Consider the following 23,580-nt stretch of genomic DNA (forward strand, 5'->3'; position numbering starts at 1 on the left):
AAAGCCGTTTGTGCAGACTCTACAGGTGCACACCCTGCTTGAATCCCTTTCAGTGGAATATATTTAGCTCATAATCGACCAGTTTGGCTTGAAATAGGCTGTAAAGAAGAGTTTAGCAACGAGTGCCTGCCTAATTCCTGATATATATTCAAATAAGTATAATACTGCAAGTGACTGTAGATTAATTTTGGATTATTTAAATTATTCTCGTCTGGGCCAGGCGAACTCCAATGGAGTTTTAGTGGTACTGAGAATTCATTATACCAGAATTTTTGGTGAAAAATGTCTGCTTTACATTTTGAATAGTAACAAAAAATATGTGCATTTCTTTAGTCTTAACTCAATTCCTAATATCTAGATTTATGTTTCGGAACTCCTTTCCTTATCCAAGATAATACATGTAAATAGAAGTACAGAAGCACAGTCAACAGATCAGTTCCTCTGCTTTAGTTTTCCTTATTTGGCAGTTTTCTTTTTAAAGAAAAAGATTAAAAACATCAGTGCTGATATTACCACTGTAATACCTTCTCTGCTCTAGTATGGGATTTGCAGTGTTTTGTTTGCATACAGATGTTGTTTTCTTCTTGGTACAGCCACTGAATTCAAACCAACCAATCAACGTCAGAGACATGCAAATTATAGCCACTAGGTCCCGCCTATTTTCCACAAACTACCAATCGCTGACGTAGTGGGTGGGGTCAGTGGGGGAACAGCGGAGGATTCAAACGGAACATGGCTGCGGGTAAAGATGTCGATGAAAACTCCCAAAATCCACGGTAAGAACTCTACATAAACTGAAAAAGCACGTTTTTACTTCTTTCTGTGTTGTTAATATAGATGCAGAGATGGTTCGGCTAAAGGCTTAGGCTACATATTATTGATTTTAGTCTTTTTAGAGTTCGCTACGTTGAAGGGATTGTTAAAGTCTGCTACAGCTGCAGCGTCTTTTAGCTAGCTAACGTCAGCTAACGTTTTTAACTCCCTGAGATGTTACGGTTAATAAAACGGACCTTACTGTCCATAAAAGTTCCTTTAACGTGAAATGTTCAGTTCGTTAGTTAGTAATATAAAATAGCTGTTTAAACCGGCTAACGTTAGAAGTGTGAACTGAGACTGGGTGTCATTGAATGTCTTCACCAACTAAATAAAGGCTTCATTAAATACAAACTGATAAAAAAGCGTCGCTGGGAACGTTTACCGGCGCTATGCTGTCAGCTACGGGGGACGGTTAGGGACACTGATTAGTACTGAGATTAGACACAATCTTTCACTTTAAATTCCGAGAAAATAAAGAAAAACTCTGAGATTAATGTCAGAATTATAGAACTCTGAGATTAAAGTCAGAATGAACAAACTCTGAGATTAATGTCAGAGTTATAGAACTCTGAGATTAATGTCAGAATTATAGAACTCTGAGATTAATGTAAGAATGAACAAACTCTGAGATTAAAGTCAGAATTATAGAACTCTGAGATTAAAGTCAGAATGAACAAACTCTGAGATTAATGTCAGAATTATAGAACTCTGAGATTAAAGTCAGAATTATAGAACTCTGAGATTAATGTAAGAATGAACAAACTCTGAGATTAATGTCAGAATGAACAAACTCTGAGATTAATGTCAGAATGAACAAACTCTGAGATTAATGTCAGAATGAACAAACTCTGAGATTAATGTCAGAATTATAGAACTCTGAGATTAATGTCAGAATTATAGAACTCTGAGATTAATGTCAGAATGAACAAACTCTGAGATTAAAGTCAGAATTATAGAACTCTGAGATTAATGTCAGAATTATAGAACTCTGAGATTAAAGTCAGAATTATACAACTCTGAGATTAAAGTCAGAATGAACAAACTCTGAGATTAATGTCAGAATTATAGAACTCTGAGATTAATGTCAGAATGAACAAACTCTGAGATTAATGTCAGAATTATAGAACTCTGAGATTAATGTCAGAATTATAGAACTCTGAGATTAAAGTCAGAATTATAGAACTCTGGTGTTAATGTCAGAATTATAGAACTCTGAGATTAATGTAAGAATTATGGAACTCTGAGATTAAAGTCAGAATTATAGAACTCTGAGATTAATGTCAGAATTATAGAACTCTGAGATTAATGTCAGAATTATAGAACTCTGAGATTAATGTCAGAATGAACAAACTCTGAGATTAATGTCAGAATTATAGAACTCTGAGATTAATGTCAGAATTATAGAACTCTGAGATTAATGTCAGAATGAACAAACTCTGAGATTAAAGTCAGAATTATAGAACTCTGAGATTAATGTCAGAGTTATAGAACTCTGAGATTAATGTCAGAATTATAGAACTCTGAGATTAATGTAAGAATGAACAAACTCTGAGATTAATGTCAGAATTATAGAACTCTGAGATTAATGTAAGAATGAACAAACTCTGAGATTAATGTCAGAATTATAGAACTCTGAGATTAAAGTCAGAATTATAGAACTCTGAGATTAAAGTCAGAATGAACAAACTCTGAGATTAAAGTCAGAATTATAAAACTCTGAGATTGAAGTCAGAATGAACAAACTCTGAGATTAATGTCAGAATGAACAAACTCTGAGATTAATGTCAGAATTATAGAACTCTGAGATTAATGTCAGAATTATAGAACTCTGAGATTAATGTCAGAATTATAGAACTCTGAGATTAAAGTCAGAGTTATAGAACTCTGAGATTAATGTCAGAATGAACAAACTCTGAGATTAAAGTCAGAATTATAGAACTCTGAGATTAATGTCAGAGTTATAGAACTCTGAGATTAATGTCAGAATGAACAAACTCTGAGATTAAAGTCAGAATTATAAAACTCTGAGATTGAAGTCAGAATGAACAAACTCTGAGATTAATGTCAGAATTATAGAACTCTGAGATTAATGTCAGAATTATAGAACTCTGAGATTAATGTCAGAATGAACAAACTCTGAGATTAATGTCAGAATTATAGAACTCTGAGATTAATGTCAGAATTATAGAACTCTGAGATTAAAGTCAGAATTATAGAACTCTGAGATTAATGTCAGAATTATAGAACTCTGAGATTAATGTTAGAATTATAGAACTCTGAGATTAATGTCAGAATTATAGAACTCTGAGATTAATGTCAGAATTATAGAACTCTGAGATTAATGTCAGAATTATAGAACTCTGAGATTAATGTCAGAATTATAGAACTCTGAGATTAATGTCAGAATTATAGAACTCTGAGATTAATGTCAGAATTATAGAACTCTGAGATTAATGTCAGAATTATAGAACTCTGAGATTAATGTCAGAATTATAGAACTCTGAGATTAATGTCAGAATTATAGAACTCTGAGATTAATGTCAGAATTATAGAACTCTGAGATTAATGTCAGAATTATAGAACTCTGAGATTAATGTCAGAATTATAGAACTCTGAGATTAATGTCAGAATTATAGAACTCTGAGATTAATGTCAGAATTATAGAACTCTGAGATTAATGTCAGAATTATAGAACTCTGAGATTAAAGTCAGAATTATAGAACTCTGAGATTAATGTCAGAATTATAGAACTCTGAGATTAATGTCAGAATTATAGAACTCTGAGATTAATGTCAGAATTATAGAACTCTGAGATTAATGTCAGAATTATAGAACTCTGAGATTAATGTAAGAATTATAGAACTCTGAGATTAATGTCAGAATTATAGAACTCTGAGATTAATGTCAGAATTATAGAACTCTGAGATTAATGTCAGAATTATGGAACTCTGAGATTAAAGTCAGAATTATAGAACTCTGAGATTAATGTCAGAATTATAGAACTCTGAGATTAATGTCAGAATTATAGAACTCTGAGATTAAAGTCAGAATTATAGAACTCTGAGATTAATGTCAGAATTATAGAACTCTGAGATTAATGTCAGAATTATAGAACTCTGAGATTAATGTCAGAATTATAGAACTCTGAGATTAATGTCAGAATTATAGAACTCTGAGATTAATGTAAGAATTATAGAACTCTGAGATTAATGTCAGAATTATAGAACTCTGAGATTAATGTCAGAATTATAGAACTCTGAGATTAATGTAAGAATTATAGAACTCTGAGATTAAAGTCAGAATTATAGAACTCTGGTGTTAATGTCAGAATTATAGAACTCTGAGATTAATGTCAGAATTATAGAACTCTGAGATTAATGTCAGAATTATAGAACTCTGAGATTAATGTCAGAATTATAGAACTCTGAGATTAATGTTAGAATTATAGAACTCTGAGATTAATGTCAGAATTATAGAACTCTGAGATTAATGTCAGAATTATAGAACTCTGAGATTAATGTAAGAATTATGGAACTCTGAGATTAAAGTCAGAATTATAGAACTCTGAGATTAATGTCAGAATTATAGAACTCTGAGATTAATGTCAGAATTATAGAACTCTGAGATTAAAGTCAGAATTATAGAACTCTGAGATTAAAGTCAGAATTATAGAACTCTGAGATTAATGTCAGAATTATAGAACTCTGAGATTAATGTAAGAATTATAGAACTCTGAGATTAATGTCAGAATTATAGAACTCTGAGATTAATGTCAGAATTATAGAACTCTGAGATTAATGTAAGAATTATAGAACTCTGAGATTAATGTAAGAATTATAGAACTCTGAGATTAATGTCAGAATTATAGAACTCTGAGATTAATGTAAGAATTATAGAACTCTGAGATTAAAGTCAGAATTATAGAACTCTGGTGTTAATGTCAGAATTATAGAACTCTGAGATTAATGTCAGAATTATAGAACTCTGAGATTAAAGTCAGAATTATAGAACTCTGAGATTAAAGTCAGAATTATAGAACTCTGAGATTAAAGTCAGAATTATAGAACTCTGAGATTAATGTCAGAATTATAGAACTCTGAGATTAATGTCAGAATTATAGACCTCTGAGATTAAAGTCAGAATGAACAAACTCTGAGATTAATGTCAGAATTATAGAACTCTGAGATTAATGTCAGAATTATAGAACTCTGGTGTTAATGTCAGAATTATAGACCTCTGAGATTAATGTCAGAATTATAGACCTCTGAGATTAAAGTCAGAATGAACAAACTCTGAGATTAATGTCAGAATTATAGAACTCTGAGATTAATGTCAGAATTAACGAACTCTGAGATTAATGTCAGGATTAATTAACTCTGGTATTAATGTCAGAATATTAGAACTAGGGCTGAACGACAGGGTTCTAGATTTCTGACTTTAATCTCAGGGTTCTAGATCTCTGACTTTAATCTCAGAGTTCTAGATCTCTGAATTTAATCTCAGTGTTCTAGATCTCTGAATTTAATCTCAGTGTTCTAGATCTCTGAATTTAATCTCAGGGTTCTAGATCTCTGAATTTAATCTCAGGGTTCTAGATCTCTGAATTTAATCTCAGGGTTCTAGATCTCTGACTTTAATCTCAGTGTTCTAGATCTCTGACTTTAATCTCAGAGTTCTAGATCTCTGAATTTAATCTCAGGGTTCTAGATCTCTGAATTTAATCTCAGGGTTCTAGATCTCTGAATTTAATCTCAGGGTTCTAGATCTCTGACTTTAATCTCAGAGTTCTAGATCTCTGAATTTAATCTCAGTGTTCTAGATCTCTGAATTTAATCTCAGTGTTCTAGATCTCTGAATTTAATCTCAGTGTTCTAGATCTCTGAATTTAATCTCAGTCTTCTAGATCTCTGAATTTAATCTCAGGGTTCTAGATCTCTCAATTTAATCTCAGGGTATTAGATCTCTGAATTTAATCTCAGAGTTCTAGATCTCTGAATTTAATCTCAGGGTTCTAGATCTCTGACTTTAATCTCAGAGTTCTAGATCTCTGAATTTAATCTCAGGGTTCTAGATCTCTGACTTTAATCTCAGGGTTCTAGATTCTGCCTGCTATCTCAGTGTACAGACTTTTTCTCAGAATTCAGAGGACGTGTCTGTTCAATAAAGTGTGATTTTTATGTGAAATTATGGGTCTTTTTGCTCTGGCAGCACCTCCAACCTCAGTTTCAGATCGCTCCCTACAAAGTTGATTGTTAGGCAATGATAGTTTTACCTCTGCTTCTCTTGATAGCCTGTTTTACATGACTCTGTGTGCTTAAAAATGTCTTTTATTTAAAAACGATCACCAAGAAAACATGAAGGGGATGTAAAGGTATCCTGTCCTGGCATTAGCAGCAGCTGTAGACAGAAATTTTACTTTTAAAAAGGTTAAATCAGGATATTTCTTCTCTATTATTGTTGACAGCCTTTCATGTAAGTTGACCTAAGCCCTGAAAACACAGCTTATAAGACAAAGCTTTTGGTCAGGTACTGGATGTCCTGTCCATTTAAACAGAGGACTGTTCTTTCTTAACCCCCTGTGTTGTCCCTTCAGAGGACCAGTGAGCGGTATGGTGGCCAATCAGGAGGAATCACCGGGGAGCTCCCGAGCTGGCAGACCGCCTGTCATCTTCAACCCAGACTTTTTTGTTGAGAAACTCCGCCATGAGAACCCTGACGTTTTCCTGGAGCTGGTGCTGAGCAACATCACTCGGCTCATCGACCTTCCTGGCACTGAGTTTGCTCAGCTCCTTGGCGAGGACAGCCCAAAGACGCCAACGGGCGGAAACGGAGGCTTCTTTCGCTCTTTCAACTTCCTCAAACGCAAAGGTCAGAGCTCAACCACGTGACATCTGAACACAACTTTAAATACCTCAGTGAAACCCCTCAGTTTTAGTATAGTTTGATGTTTACAGCATTTGGATTTGCAGAGCTGTTCCCACCATCGATAAATACATAAATACTTAGTTTTCAGTGCTGTTCTCTTCAGCCTGGTTCTTCAGTGTTAATGTGAGATTTTATCCAGTGATGCACCACCTTTTGTGAGAGCATCCTGCTGTTAGGGACAGCAAGAATCTCTGAGTTCTCTCTCCCCTGTGTCTCTTCTTTCAGATAAAGGTGTTGTGTTTGGAAGTCCTTTGACAGAGAGCTGCATCGCCCAGATCTACCAGCTCATCGAGTACCTCAGCAAAAGTACGTCATCTAGATAAAATCTGCAGGAGCTGAGTGCAGCTGCTGGGCATAAGCCTGGGTTTATCTTTAAAAGTCTGAAAGTTAAGAACAACTTAAAGTTTGACCTCGTCAACCAGATGTCTCTTATTTCAGACTGAGTCTATGTTGTGATATTAATATCAGCAGATATAAAAATACTGCTACTATGTACATATCTGTAGTATAGCCTAAATCATATATAAGCAAATGTATAACTGTACCATCAGGTAAAGGTGGATGTCTAGGGCGTCACACACTCACAGAGGGCCACCATAAGCTCCGAACATTAGTAGAAGTAAAACATCTACCAGACTGTCTACTTCCCTATTGCTCGCTCAGCTTTTCTTGACTCATCCTCTTTTTGCACAAGAGAAATGTGGTGCTCTTTGTGTGTTTATCATTGTCGGCTACAATTAGTTTGGAAATATCAGTATATTGTATACCGTCAAAAAATCCTATATTGTGCATCCCCAGCTTAAGTCAAGGTGGAGAGCATTAGGAACAGTACCAGTCAGTTTTAGCATAAAACCTTCAGGTATCTGCTGAGACGCTGTAGATACTCAGGAATTTCATGTTTCAGCGTGTCAGTGACCCAAACACATGAGTCCAAATTTATGAAAGAATGGCTTACAGAAGATAAAAGTTCTGGACCTGCCCAGCCTGAGTGCAGACTCGAATCTTGCTGAAAGTCTGTCGGCTGACCTGAAGAGGGCTGTGCACAGGAAATGACCTCATAATCGAACAGATTTTGAGTTCATTTGCAGGAGAAGTTGGTAAAGTTGGAGTTGTGTAGATTTTTATAGCTCCAGTCCTCTGCAGCATATGTAATGTTCATAGTGCTTACTTTGATTTTTTGGATGTAATTGTTAGCGAATCTTCAAATTTTAAATCTTAAAGATTTGGACATCCAAAGCTCAAAGGTTATGTGAGTTGATAAACCACAATAAACACTTAAAACTGGTAGATCAATCCTCAAACCATGCATCTGTCAACATCTTCTGAAATTATGAAGAAATTATAAATCTGATTATTTTCTTTAGTCAAAATTAAAATGAAATAAAAAATTATATTTGGGCTGAAGTTCTAATCAGATCACATCTGTCTGCTTCTCCTCTCTCAGATCTACATGTGGAGGGTTTGTTCCGAGTTCCTGGGAACAGTGTCCGCCAGCAGACCCTGAAGGAGCTCCTCAACAGTGGGGCGGACGTCGACCTCGATTCTGGAGATTTTCACCCCAACGACGTGGCCACGCTGCTCAAGACGTTCCTGGGAGAGCTGCCCGAGCCTCTGCTCACACACAGACACTTCCACGCACACCTGAAGATAGCTGGTAATAATGAACACAAGCACACGTGCATTATGAATTACTTTGATGGGTTTATGGGTTTTACAGACATGACCCCTGCTGCTGAACAATCCTTGCTGCATGAGTTTAGCAGCCATAGAAAACTCGTTTGTGAGCGCAAGAGTCCATCTTTGGGTGGAAGGTTTGTATGTAGAAAGGGGTGGGCTTGGCATCGTGTGGGCAAAGTACCTGGATGGGTTGCTCTCATCATTCTAAGCTTTTAGTCAGGTGACTGGCGTGGAGGAGTGGAGGACAAAAAGCACTCAGGACAGTAGCAGCTGCTGTTGACTACTACGTGGAGCTGCAACACCGGGCATTTTAATTCTGTATCTCAGTGTTACTCGACCCTGCACAATCAAAGAGCCAAATTGTTGAAAAATGTAATTGCAAGAGCCACAATACAAATGGTGAAAAGTAACTGAAATGGGCAAAAAAGCTGTGAAAAGGTGGGAAAATGGGGGAAAGTGGCATTTAGTGGCAAAAGGCAGCTGAAATGGACAAAAAATTGCAAAGAAGCAGGATAAAAGTGGCTCAAACTCATGAAAAGGGGCAAAAATGGGATAAAAGTGGCAAATGTGGTTAAAAAAGTGGCTAAAGGAAGTGGTAAAAATGGGCTAAAAGCAGCAGAAATTGATTAAAAGTGCCAAAAAAAGGGGGAAATCAGGCAAAATAGGCATACAATGGAGAAAACTAGGTGAAAAGGGGTGAAAATGGGTGCAAAGTCACAAAAAATTGAGATACAGGTGGTCAAAAAGTGACAAAAAAAAAGAGTGAAAAGTGACAAAAGTGGGAACAAAAGCTGTAAAACAATGGGGAAATGGGGAAAAGTGGCATTTAATGGCAAAAGGCAGCTGAAATGTATGAGTAGTTGCAAAGAAGCAGGATAAAAGTGTCTAAAACTGAAGGAAAAGGGCAAAAATGGTCAAAAAGGTGGCTAAAAGAAGTGGTAAAAATGGGCTTAAAGCAGTAGAAATTGATTAAATGTGGCATAAAATGTAAAAAAGGGAAAAAATCATCTCAAAAGAGCCACATGTGGCTCCAGAGCCACGTGTTGAGTGTGACTGCTCTATCTCCTAAAACAATGCTCATTTACTTTACTAGACAACGACAAAAAAACAGAGACGTTAATTTGAACAGGACTTTTTTGTCACATTGGACTCTTATACAGCACGCAGGAGCAGATTCGAAATGCTTAAAACAAAAAAAGTAGCCAGAACTCCTCTTCTGTGATGTTAATACATAAATGTAGCATGTCTGCTGTAGTGGAGAATCCTTCCCTTTAAATCACTGACTGCCACTGCTAACAATAATAAAAAGGGTCTCTTGGCCCTTTATTGGCTTTAGATATTTACTCGCTACAACGGAGGCCTTGTAAAGCTCTGTTCCCCCAAATGTTTATCATCTTTACACAGTAGCTAATGGGCGATGAGACTGTTTCTGTGTAAATAGCTTAAAAGCAGTAAAAAGGCATTATCCCAAAGTTAGTGGTGATTCTCCTAAATCCTCTCTTGACTTTATTCTCTGATCTATTTTCCCGTCCAGATATGACTCTGTTTGATGAACATGGAAACAAGACTGCGATCCCTAACAAGGAGCGTCAGATAGAGGCGCTGCAGCTTCTCTTCCTGCTGTTACCTCAGGCCAACCGCTCTCTCCTCAAACTACTGCTGGACCTGCTCTACCACACGGCCAAGCAACAGGACAAAAACAAGATGTCAGCCTTCAACCTGGCACTCATGTTCGCCCCGCACGTCCTCTGGCCAAGACACGTAAGGTTTAGACTCATGATGGTTCCATGATCAGAGTCTTCATGAATATACTGTAAAACATAATAAGGAGAATAAATACAGATACTAAAGGACCTGTTTCTAACTGTTGATGAGAGATGCCTCAGAGGTTGGCGTATTTAAGTTTCCTGTAAAAGAAAACCAATAAAGAGGATTTGAAAGGAATTCTGGGTAACTGAAATAGTGTTCTACTCCAGATGACAGCTGGCGACCTGAAGGACAATCTGAAGAAGCTGAATAACAGCATGGCCTTCCTCATCAAACACTCACAGAAACTCTTCAGGGTGAGTAGGAACTAACAACAAAACTGCAATAAAATGTTTAAGAGGACTCTAGGTTTCATTTTGGATGCAGATAAAGTCTGGGAACTGATTAAGCTTTGGAAACATGCTGTGATTAGTGAATGAGTAACTCATCTCTTCTGTTTGATTCCCAGGCTCCGGTCTACCTGCGGGATTACGCCAGAGTTCACTTCACGGGGAATAAAGCTCTGCACACCAAGGTCAGTCTAAATCAGAGCGCTGTTTCCCCGTGTATGAAGCTCAGCGTTAGGAAACGGTAGCCATACGTGGCTGTGATCAGCTGACGTCCAGCTGATCCCAATTATCACCTCCCAGCTCCCACAGCCAATCACAGCTCTGTCTCTCAACACAGTGCTGTATCTACATATGACATACTTCTTAAGCTTAACCTCCTCCACCCCAGCCTCCTCCTTTATAGCATAAAGCATGTTGCACCCTCACATTCAGATTCATGCTACTATGGATTCATTGCTTTTGAACACATTTTTTTGTGTTTTGAACGCATTGTCATTAATGTATCCATCCGTATGGAGGTTTCTAGCCATGCATTTCCTGGAAAATCAAAGCATGCTGCTGACTAACCCAGGGAGCATCTTCAGAGCAGAGCCAAGTAAAACTGTCGATCCATTTTGCAATAAAATCGTTGAATGTATGATGAGTCTGACTTACACAAACCAGAGTTCTTAGCATTCAGTTGCCCTACCTTCCTGTTATAACTGAAAACAAGTCTGATTTTGAGACTCAACAGCCAGGATAAGCTGCATTTTAAATGATCATGTCATAGAAATGTCAAGTTAAGTCCCCCTAATTGCATAAACATGCCCTGCCTCCAGAGTTAAAGGACAGGGAACAGACCAGTGGTGTGTTTCCTCTGTGACACCGGCTCGACTTGCCTAGACTGTGTTTTTGGACATTCCATGAGGGATAGTAGCTAGTATGACCCATGGGGGGGTTCTAAGCAAAATAAGCAGATACTACTGGACGGTTTTGTCTCAAGGAGTGTCACCAGTGTGACATCAGAGACAAGAATCAAAACTGGCACGAAACAGCAAGGGAAACTTTTGTTTTCTCATTTATTTATTTGGAGAGAATTCAACAAGAAAAATACAAAGTACCCCCAAGGAAATGTTCTACATAGCTTTAAGATATCATTGAATTAATTTAGAATTTGTCCCTCCACTTTGTGCAGCTTTCAAAGAAGATAAGATTGTCAGAATAATGTGAATAACCGTGGTGTTGATGATCTGTTGCCAGATGTGATGATCCCTTTCCTTCATGAACTGCATTTTTGTATTGTTGAAATTACACCCTGACTTTCCTCTCCTCATTCAGGATGATCTGGAGCTTCTGGCGGCGAGCAGCTCTCCATCCCAGAGGAAAGTTCTGCCCCTGAAGAGGACTGCTGTTTTAGGCCCTGGCTCACAGGAGCAGTACCAATCACCGTCTCAGCAGTACACGGAGGAGGCTCTGAAGGAGCTCTTCAGACACGTCCACCACAACATGCCCGACTCAGCCAAGAAGAAGAAGCTCGTCAGACAGGTTACCTTCAGGCTCCGTTTTATGATTATACCCAGAATTTAGAACGGATAGTTCATTAGTGTAGAAACTGAAACTGTGAAATGTTGGACTTGATTAAAAACAGGACAGTTCAGTGTCATTAGAGGTGGATAAATGGTGAATTCTCTCTATTCCTGTGTGCAGTTAGTCAAACAGACGACCTCAGGGACGCCGACTAATGAACACCAGCAGGGACCCCCGGCTCCCAGCAAGAAACATCCCCGCTCTCGCTCCTTTGGTGGACTAATCAAGGTTTCAGATGTTTAAATGAATCTATTTTTTACCTAGTGAAACTCTAGAAGCAGGTAAATGGGTGCAGCTCTACAAAAACTGCATCATGCACTATCCTGTCTTTTTCCTGTCCTATCCTATCCCGTTCTGTCCTATCCTGTCCTGTCCTTTCCTATCCTGTCCTGTTTTATTCCTGTCCTGTCCCATCCTGTCTTTTTCTATTCTGTCCTGTCCTATCCTTTCCTGTCCTGTCTTTTTCTATCCTGTCCCATACTTTTCTTTCCTGTCCTGTCTTTTTCTGTCCGGTCCCCTCCTCTCCCTTCCTGTTCTGTCTTTTTCTGTCCGGTCCCCTCCTCTCCCTTCCTGTCCTGTCTTTTTCTATCCTGTCCTGTCCTTTCCTATCCTGTCCTGTTTTATTCCTGTCCTGTCCCATCCTGTCTTTTTCTATCCTGTCCCATACTTTTCTTTCCTGTCCTGTCTTTTTCTGTCCGGTCCCCTCCTCTCCCTTCCTGTTCTGTCTTTTTCTGTCCGGTCCCCTCCTCTCCCTTCCTGTTCTGTCTTTTTCTGTCCTGTCCCATACTTTTCTTTCCTGTCCTGTCTTTTTCTGTCCTGTCCCGTCCTTTCCTGTCCTGTCCTGTCTTTTTTTACCCTGTCCCGTCTTATCCTGTTGTTTTTCTGCTGTTTTTCTTGTAGGGAACACTCAATAACAGAGAACTTTTATTTCACACAAGCCTACCTCATCTTCCATTCCATGTAACTTGTTTCTTCAATCAAAAGCTCAGTATTCTCTGAGCTAAAGACACGTTTTTTATTTTCCTTCCTGGTCTAATGGAAACAGCGTAAAGCCCGTGGTGAGCAGCTGACGGCGGATGGGCGTGTCAGACACATCTCCCCAGATACAGTCACCAGGATGAGGAGGAAAACGGGCAAAGAGAACGTCGTCCTACAAGCTGTGAGACATTTATATTTTTCTAAACTCCTAATCTAACGGACTCTTTCTGGTGACTTCACACTTTGATATGATTTATACAAATACTACTACTTTGAATATTCATTTCTGTATAAATGACTGCATCCTCTCATTTTCCTTCTGAAGCTTTCTGTGTTTTTTGTCTAAATTCATTATTTAAAATCAACATTTTTGTGTGCTCATGTCCACAGGTGAACAGTCCTCTCAACGGTCCTGTTTTGGGGAAGGCGGGGCTGGTGGTAAAAAACCCAGACTTTACTTTCCATAAGGAAAAGTGTCTGAAGATTTCTAAGGTATGACAGTTTTCTCTGTTGTTTTTTTTTCTTTAATCACATTTAAGAAAAATAAATTAATCCCTATTTTTTTCAACAGAGATGCATTCTGTTCTTTCTCCAGCTCATGAAATGTGTTTAAAATAGTCCTATTTATATGACAAAATAAGATAATCAAACCGTCATGTGCTAGTTTTGTTATCTATGCTAGAAAAAGAGCACATGCCCTCCCTTTAAAGCAGAGCAGAGCTCATAAGATTGTACCTGATGATTTTTGGTGAACAGGGACTTTAACTTGAGTTTACATGTCATGAGGGACAACATGAGCGTAGCTCAAGCTCGCCATGGTACCTGAGATACAGAGAGATGAAAACCAGGTTCTGCTGATGCCTCTTCAAGGTTCACTTTATTTTCCCTGTAAAGACATTCAGACCTTCATCCAGGCCAATCACAAATACAGCATAAAGACAAAATAAACAAAATACGTCAAAATAACACAGTCACAGAGTTTCTGTCGATAATCCCTGGTTAGGATGTCGGGTATGGAACATTTCAGAGTGCATTTCAAAATAACTATCATCTGTTTTTTTCCATGATAGACTACTGCATTTTCAAATCATGCTTCAGGTGCTTGTCGGATCTTTTTACACCTGTATGTTTCTAAACCCTCTGAGACTGATGGTGTACACAACAAGATGAGACAGAGGGTAAAAACATAAAATAACTTTTGAGTCATTAATTGGAGCCTCTTACTTTTTTCTTCCTCATGTAGCATGCTATTGTGCCATTCTTATGACGCTATCAGTGCCTTCGTAGCCCTTATAGTAGCTTTTCTAGTGAACTGGGAACTGGGGTGACATTCAGGGGCATTTAAAGGTTGAATCTACACTAGTAACTTTGATGTTGAATGTCTAATTTGATCAATTTTAGTCAATTTCTGCTGCTAGCTTAGCATTAGCCATCACACTGGATGTGACAACCAATCTCAGACAGTTCCTCAAGCGCTATAGCAGGGGTCATCAAGTACATTTGCACAAGGGCCAGATTTAGTCTCCACAGAACTCTGGGGGCCGGACTTTCAAATACACAAAAGCTAAATAAATATTTTTATCTGATTGAAATATCATTGTAGTAGTATTTTTCTTTTTTCCAATTTTTGCCACATTTTAACCTCTTTTCACCTCTTCTTCTGACAATTTTTGTCCCTTTGTGCCCCGCCACAACCCATTTTGCCACTTATCGCCCATTTTTGCTCTTCTTTAACCTCTTTTCACCACTTTATCTGGTCATTTTTGCAGCACTTCTGCCAACCATAACCCTTTTTTAAATATCTGCTATTTATGACAGTTCATTTCTGTAAAAACAGATCAAATGTGAAGTCATTCTAAAACTATTTCAATATTAATTGTTTTTGGAGTGGATTTAACAGCTGCAGGCATTTATAAGCCAACAGATACTCTTAAAACCACAAAATCTTCTTGTCCCCCTTTTCTGAATTTAATGATCCTTCGGGGGGCCTGGACAGGAAGCTTGATGATCCGTGCTCTATAAGGATGTTTAGAGCTCGACTGTGCACCACAGGGTTGATGTTTAACAAGCTTTGTGAGACGGTTAGTCCAGGACCAACCTGCCATTGGTTGACGGATCCTCTCAGAGGGATTCCATATGACAGTTAGCATTTAAGCTAGTGGTAATAAATGATGGAACATGGATTAAAATGGGTAAAAAGATGTCCAATATCAGGTTTACTGGTGTGGATATTATCTTTGAAGTCCCAAAAAGTCACACGAGTTCCAGGCTCCCCAGAAATGCTACTGTGAGGGATTCAAAGGCATCAGTAGCGTCAGTGGGAAGCACAACGGCTAGCTTCAATGAAAAACAAGTGAGAGGCAACAATTTATGGCTCAAAAGTTATTTAACGTTTGATAAATGATGTCCCATTTTTTTGTGTACAACGGTAGCTTGTGCATGCAGTGTTTTCTGGCAACGAAGAAGATTTGATTTCTGGTTTATAGCGCTAACAGTTAGCATGGCTAAACGAAGCAAAATATAAACCAAACGGTATCAGATTGGTGCATGAACTCCTGTACTTGCCGTTACCAATACCAGCATTTTAAGCAGTATTGGACGTATTTCTGAGACTGGAATCAGAACAACTCTACACTAATTTATTGAGGCCTAATCATAAAGATACACTTACAGATGCAGGTGTATAACCAGTTAGTAATCATGTTTATAATCAAACAAGAAAAATAATTGTGATTATGATTTCAGGTTTTGTAAAATCAGTCAGAGACCAGAGAGTGATACTGTGGTTCTCAATATCATCCTGCTGTTTGTATGTTTTGTCCAAATGTATTCTGTCATTATTAATTTCAAGTTCCTCTCCTCATCCATCCTCCCCTCCACCTCTCGTCTCTCAGCAGGACTCACCCTCCGTCACCAGGACGTATCTCTCCCCGGCTTAATAAAAAGCCCCACACCTCCTCCTCCTCTGCTCGGGCAGGACATGGGCAGTATTAATATTGTTACTCCTCATTTTTTTTATATTTTAGTGAATTTATTTAACTGTGACTAATATACAGCCACTGCAGTTCTGAGCCAGAAAAGCCAAACTAAAGCCAGGAACACTGAGAGAGTTTCATAAACTTGTTTTATGAAATCTGTTATTTATTTGGCTCTTATGTGCACTAAACTTTGAAGATGGTAAAGTTTTTATTCTGTGAATCATAGAAAATTATTACCACCTCAACATGTGATAAGGATATATGTTTTACAGCAGTCCTTAATGTGTTTTAGTTTGACTTAAATCATTTTGATATTCAGATTCACGCTCACTCACCACTTCATTAGGTACACCTGTTCAGCTCCTCGTTAGCGCAAATATCTATCAGCCAATCACATGGCAGCAACTATTGCATTAATGCATGTGAGGCGTGCAGTCGGCAAAGCTTGGCAGCAGAAGAATGGAGAAACATCCCTGTGTCTGATGAGTCTCAGCATAAACAGCATTAAAGCCTGCCAGACCACCAACACACACGATAAATCGCCTTCAGTTTGAGCTCCAGCTCATTATCCTCACCATGCCTGCATGCCTAAATGTGATTGGCTGATTTGTGTTAATGTGCAGTTGAACACCTGTACCTAATGAGACGGTTGGTGAATGTCTGTAGCTGGGTAATAGCGTGGTTTTTTTAAAGCTTTTTTCCGTCAGAAACCTGTTTTTTTGTCATCGATCAGCAGCAGTCATGATTGATCAGAGCCAGTTGGTTTGTCTCTTTTTCAGCTGTAAGACAATGTTTACAATTTTACTTTTAATGCAATCTTTTAATTTAATTTTATTACCAGGATGTGGTTGGACTTTACTTAAAATGCAGCTCTTAAAACAGTTAAGCGTTTGTGTCCACAGCTGTTGTTTTTACGTTGGTAGCGCTCATTTTTAATAAAAAGCCAGAGTAGTCTAGTGTTTCAATGCTCAGCATCCTGACGCTAAATATCCCTCAGTGTCAGCTATTTTTGTCGCCACGCTCTCAGATAAAAACAGTTCAACTTGATGCTGATCAGTTGCGTCTCCCTCACTGGCCAGTCAAAATCAAGACAGAGCAGAACTTTAAATAACGCTGAAAATCTGTCCTGTGTGTTACAGAGCGATATTTCCATCTGCTGCCTGTGTCAGGAAGCATTTCTTTCCATTGTGTTTGTGTTTTCTTGGTCAATTTTTCATTGAAAAAAGACAAACTGATGCACACAGAGCAATGTAAAATGAAGTTATGGATATGACCTAGTAGAGCTCCTGAACAGGAATAGGGAAAAATTTGGTGCCGTGCATTTCAAGAATAAAGAAAAACCTTATTAAGGCTCATTCATGCTCTACGTCTGAAATGGATGCAGGTGAACCTTTCTGTCTGAAAGAACTGGAAACAGCTCCGTGACCCACTTATGGGTCCTGACCCTCTAGTTGAGAACCACTGCCTTATATAATGAACATGTGAAACTGCACTTCATCAACAAAGAGATTCTTGGCTCATTGACAGTGTGGTTGTCTGATCTGGTGTTTGTTATCGTCTTAAGTGTTTATTCTACCCACTCTTTACAAGGTTCAAGCCGTCGCCAAACATCAACTTTGTTTTCCACTGAAGGCTAGTGCTAGCTCTAATCATGCTAACTCCAGACTCGGCGTGGTCCTGACCTGGAACTTCCTGTTTCACAAGCCAGGACAAAGCCCTGTAAGCTCCGTCACATAGGCTTTCTTCAAATGCCCGACCCCTTGGGCCTTCAGTGGCTGTCTGGTCTGGGACAATACGTTTATTTATTATTATCCAGGCATCAGTAGCTGGCGTAAGCTCTTCTGCCATCCAGCGGCTGGTAGAGCCTGGGTTTGTGTTTTATTATGGTGGAGAGGGTTAGTGTTCTAGAAAGAATACTGTAGTAAAGACACGAAAACTCATTCGGTGACCCCCTCTTCAAAAAAAGATCTCCTGCATGTGAACTTTGGGAATGACTGGTCTGGTTCACTCATTCTGAAGTCTGGGTCGAGACCCACAGTTGGATCCAAGGACATTTTTTGGGGGTCACCAAGTGAGTTTTTCCGAATTTCTTTGCTGCCGTATCTAATGTGACATTCATGTCTGCAGTACACATGTAGGGGGCGTCACCCTACCACACACATAATAAAGCACAAAACAAGACTCTGGATGGCAGAGGAGCTAAAGTCAGTTATTAATGATGGTCTGATTAAAAAAAGAACCACGTTTCAGAGCAGACAGAAGGCCTTAGGGGTTGAGCACACTCAGAAAGCCTCTGTGACCCAGGTGACATGGTCTCCTTCTGCCTTGTTTAACAGAAATTGTCAGGTCAAGAAGAGATTGAGTCCTGACTGAAATTTAACATTGTCCAAGCTAGCATCAGCCATTGGCTCAAAAACCAGCCAGGATGTTGCAGAAGAAAGGCTGGATAACAAATAACGTGTGGGAAAACTAAGCTGTTGATCGCGATGGCTTGTGCCTTATAAAAGAAGAAGTTTGGGAAACCCTGGCCAAGCTAAAGATTTAACTTTGCTGTCAAAGTGTCAGCTTTTTCCTTGAAAGTGCATTTCAACTTCATGCTCCAAATTTGGACTTTTTTCCTAATTATTTCCACTTTATTCCTGAAGTAGACAGCATTGTTTTCCCCTCAGCCCTGGCCCTAATCCTCCTTCCTAGAAAGCAGTCTACTTTTGTAATCTAATAACAATAAATGCTGGTGAAGAGTGCTCAGAAATGAACGTTGTGGACACTACCAGGGCAAAAAAACAAAAAAAAACCCATCTAAGCCCAAAAATAGTTTTTTAATCTTAGTTTTGCCTGTTTTTCTCTGTAAATAGATGAGATTGGACTCAGCGGAGTGTTTCTGTGACAGTAACTTCAGTAACTTAATGTGACAACCATATTTTATTAACATGTGGGTGAAATACAAGCTGGACTTCTTTAAATGACCTCTGAATATCAGAGAAATTATCAGTAAATTATCTATCAGTAACACTAACTACCTGAGTGGGTGATGTGCCATTTAATGCATTCATACACTGTGCACCTATGTAACGAAGCCTTTAATCACTTGTCCTCTAGAGGGCGCTATAGCTTCCTTGTGAACTCGAGGACAAGTAAGAAGTCTTAAAGTGTTTTACGTTTGGCCGTATAAAAATTCAGCTGTCATATAACAGCTCTTATTAATATAATATTAACTTATTTATGCACATAAACATGAAACATTGTGGGTTATATTTTAGATTTAACAACAAGAAAAGGTACAAAAATGACTGCTGTAGCTTAAATCTGGGAACCATTTAAATATGTGAGTCAGGGCTGAGATTTGAGTGTTTTGAGGTTTTCTTGGCTTTGGTTTGGCTCTGCTGGAATCAGATCTGCTGGTGCCAGTAAACACTTGAATGTTTTTATCTACTGTATCAGTGTCTATGAGCGCTAGCATGCTGAGCTAACAGTGACGTAGAGTGTGTGTAAATGTTGTACAGCCTGTCTGTCCGTGTGTTTCTATGTTTTTAGACTTACTGGGAGCTGTGGTGCTTGGTACGCTGTGTTTACTGGATCTTTTTATGTTTTTGTACAGGATGAGTGAGCAGGTCACTGTATGTTTTAATGCTCCTTTTTATGCAAACAAGACTTTATTAATAATCCTGTTTTTTCATACCGTTCATCATTAAATAATCAGTGCGTTTACATGCAGTAGATAAATTTAGATTACAGTGCTATTCCAACAAAAACTGGACCTTTAAATCCATGCAAATGTGTTGTTGGGACTCCCATTAGATTCTTTTAGGTTGGGACAAACGTCTAAAAATGTGGTTGGAGATCGATTTACTCCTGGATGTACTCACAGCCTTAACCACGTATAGTGGAGTCAGTCAAATCAGTAAAAAGATTCTCCTTCATTGCTGGCATACTGGGACAGGAACATTCCAGTTCAGTCTGGTCACTGAGCTACAACCATAACTCGACTTAACTGTTCATGTAAACGTACTGAATGATTGGGATCCCCATTTGTAAAGCTGTTAAATGTTATGATCCTTAAATGTCTTCACAGAATTCTGGTTACTTCTTTAAGCCTTTTTAAATTTTTTTTGTTATTATTATTATTATTATTATTTTTTAAGTTAATGATGGGAAGGTTGGTTTAGTACGTTAAAAGAGGGCAGAAATTTTATCATAGCGATGGTTTTAAGTGAAGTCTGAATTGACTGGTTGAATTGAGCAGTAATCTGTTACAGTCATGGGATGTCTAAGGTGAAGGTGTGTAAAGAAGAGAACCCATATAAAGAAGACATTCGAATGGTTGAACATAACTCTGTTATGGGCTTAACTTAGAATTAATGTGAGCAATCCAAGACTCCTCAAATATCTTAAGACGATAGTAATGTGATGAGGTAATCTGAAGTAGAAGGTAAAACATTAAAATGTTTCTGATAGACAACAGAGTGTGACTGTAGGTCTTCATAGAAACCATGTTTAGTCCAAAACTGATCTTTAAATGTCAAAACTGTTCTTATGATAACCAGGTTACACATGGAGGACGATTAGGGCCACTGAAAGAAAAAGTATCCAAGTATTCTGACATTGAACTCAGAATTCTGACTTTGATTTCAGAATTCTGTGAATTCAGAATTCTGACTTTCATCTCAGTGTTCTGATCTTAATCTTAGAATTCTTATCTTAATTTCAGTTTTTCCAACTCTGATCGCAGAATTCTGACTTTGATTTTATAATTCTTACCTTGATATCAAAATTCTGACCTTAATCTATATTTCCAACCTAATCTCAGTATTCTGACTTTGATCTCAGAATCGGAAAAAGACGCTATACTTTGTAAATTAAAAAAATCTACTAGCCATTAAAAAAGATGGATATTAAGTGGCCCTAGTCCTCTTTCTTACTTACAAAATGTGATTGTCATGATAGCAGAGTTTGAAACTTTGAAACAATTCTGATAGAAAATCAATCAAACGATTTCATTAAAGGGCAACAAAACCAGAAGCCCTGGGCCCCCAGTATCCTGTTATCTCTAAGTATAAAATGCCAGGTAAAACTTCACTGCACTGTCTAAACTGCACTAATGTGTTATGATGCCAAAACATTGCCAGTGGATTTGTGCAGTATAAACATTGTGATGGAGTCTGTTTGGCAGTTTTTGATGGATTCACTCTTCTCTGATGCACCTTTCTCTGAAGAATGTCTTGTATAGTAACTTTCTCCATGGCCTGACTTAACAGATTCTGCTCAGTTTTGTTATAAAGTGGGTAAAGATGCACCAGTAAATGTCCCAAAAACTTAGCAGTTAGGAGCTCATGTACTGTCCCAAACTTTACATCCTGAGTGAAGGAAAAGCATCCTTCTTTTATGACTGTACACAAAGTCAGGAGGGATCCACTGCCCCACTCAGTCGATCTTCTGCTAGATTAAATTTCTTGCTTAAATGATGGCAGGTGTCTTGTTCTTACACTTCTTAAATATGTTATTTTTCTTCCACTGGTGTTTGGAGCATTTCTGGTGCATCCTGAGTTCTTGAAGGTGTTGTGGATGTTGTTTTGAGGGGATATATGGAAGTGTATGAAGCTGTCGACTGATGAAAAGGGGACCCAAAACCCTTTACTTCCTTTAGTTTAGAGTCTAATATCAAGTACTGAAGGTAATTTCGTTCTGTGGTGGTAAAGGTTTTACTGCTGACTGAATTTGAAAGAAACAAGCTTTTCACACTAAACTGGGATCTCTAAGGTTTCTTTTCCTCCCTCACAGTCTCAGCTAAGATGTTTTAACGGAGAGAAATTTACACTCTGCTGTTGTAGAATAAGACTCTGTTTACCCTTGGTATTAACATCCATGCTGGGTACCTGCAGTTTATCTCTGATCTGAATCATGGACTGATTAGTTACTTTGTTGTAAAATTCCCTTAAATTTAGTCTGTGACCCTGTTTATAGCACTCAACAGTTCCCGCCCATACGAATGGATGGGGGCAAATTAGCCACGAGCTAAGACACTCGCAGTGAGTGCCTCTTTAACAGCTTTTCCTCCCCTGTTTTGTTATTAAAATGCTTTAAAATGAAACGGTGATAAACTATTTTATAAACTAACCTTGTGGGGTGATTAGATCAGCATAACTCCTCAGGACAGACATAAATAACCCAAGGTCAATCCAGACATCTATGAGAATGCTGTATGGGCTGTTACGTGAGTTTTTACTGGGGACAGACTGGTCATGTGAAGTATGAACGATGGTACTAGTCGACCAGTTAACCATGTGTCTGATTACCTGGCATGAATGTTGATGTTGAATGTAGACAGAGCTAGAACTGCCTTTTGAATGGGAGAAATACTCAGAGACATCATGAGATGTAAACTATTTTTTTTTATGCAGCAGTTTTTCTGTTGGCTGTGAAACCGTCTTAATTTTAAAACACAGTCTGTTTCGTTTGTGTACATGTTTGTGTTTTAGCATTAATATGAAACACTGTTACTGATATCTACTCCAACATGGTCACTCATCAGTTCCTCTCCACACTCAGAGCACTTCCTCTACAGATGAAATCATGAATTTTAAACCCCTTTTAATGTTTTCCTTTAAATAATTAGTTGCACTAGTTGATGGGAGAAACGTCACATGTTCACTGAGTTTGTGTTTTAAAGGGGGGAGACTGTTTTTCTTTGCTAGCACGGCTTCTGTTCGGCTCATGATGAACCCGTCTGTGAATGTTTAAGCGTGTGGTTCAGTCTGTGGTAACCTGTCTGTTTGTATTCTAGTGTAAAATAAGTTAACCCTGTACAGTTGATTTCATTCATCGCTGAAACATCCGCTTTGGATTAAACTTTTTAATGTTTTCCTACAAAAAGTCTGTTGTTTTGTTCAAGCTTTGTTTTTTAATCCTTTTGTACCTTTCACATTTCTGTTCATACTTGGGAAGATTTGAGGGGCCAGGCATGAAAAACAAAAGAAGATTTCAGGATTTAGGGTTCCCAAGATACCAGATCGTTGATTCTAGTAAGAAAAGTGCTAAAATGATGGCAGGTGTCTCATTCTTACACTTCTTAAATATGTTATTTTTCTTCCACTGGTGTTTGGAGCATTCCTGGTGCATCCTGAGTTCTTGAAGGTGTTGTGGATGTTGTTTTGAGGGGATTTATGGAAGTGTATGAAGCTGTCGACTGATGAAAAAGGGACCCAAAACACTTTAAGGGGGTGTGTTAGGGTTAGGGTTACACAGACATGGCCCATTTATACAGGATCAGAAACGCAGACGTCTCGTAAGATTACAAATGACCAGAGGTCCCATGTAAACAGGGCATTAGTCAAATCACATGAACCAAATGCCAAATATCCTGATCTATTTCTAAATATGAATAAAACATCATTAGATCTCCACTGATGGACGCTGCTGTGATTAACACAGATTACGTTCTGTCTGCTTTTGAGTCAACCTTGCAACGCCTTTGGATTGTCCAGATTACATGTCTGTCTTCAGGCAGCCATCTGATTTAGCTGGAGTGACTGCAAGCCTGTAAACAA

At 38.3% G+C, this 23,580-nt stretch overlaps 1 protein-coding gene across 2 annotated transcripts; it reads left to right on the top strand.

Annotated features, from left to right (window-relative positions):
* The first annotated feature begins 710 nt into the window (after nucleotides 1-710).
* Nucleotides 711-22,862, top strand: arhgap19 (Rho GTPase activating protein 19). 2 transcript variants are annotated; one of them, XM_041785726.1, is made up of 12 exons: nucleotides 711-776; nucleotides 6,410-6,684; nucleotides 6,967-7,047; nucleotides 8,186-8,395; nucleotides 9,953-10,179; nucleotides 10,395-10,481; nucleotides 10,634-10,699; nucleotides 11,832-12,038; nucleotides 12,201-12,308; nucleotides 13,126-13,239; nucleotides 13,449-13,550; nucleotides 15,953-22,862. In XM_041785726.1, the coding sequence occupies exons 1-12, from the start codon at nucleotides 733-735 to the stop codon at nucleotides 15,995-15,997; spliced, it is 1,566 nt and encodes a 521-aa protein (XP_041641660.1). In that variant the 5' UTR covers nucleotides 711-732; the 3' UTR covers nucleotides 15,998-22,862. The 2 variants fall into 2 exon arrangements, with proteins under 2 accessions (XP_041641660.1, XP_041641662.1); XM_041785728.1 differs by having other exon boundaries at nucleotides 15,956-22,862.
* The last annotated feature ends 718 nt before the right edge of the window (nucleotides 22,863-23,580 follow it).

Source organism: Cheilinus undulatus, linkage group 4, assembly GCF_018320785.1.
Source record: "Cheilinus undulatus linkage group 4, ASM1832078v1, whole genome shotgun sequence".
Lineage (NCBI taxonomy): Eukaryota > Metazoa > Chordata > Actinopteri > Labriformes > Labridae > Cheilinus > Cheilinus undulatus.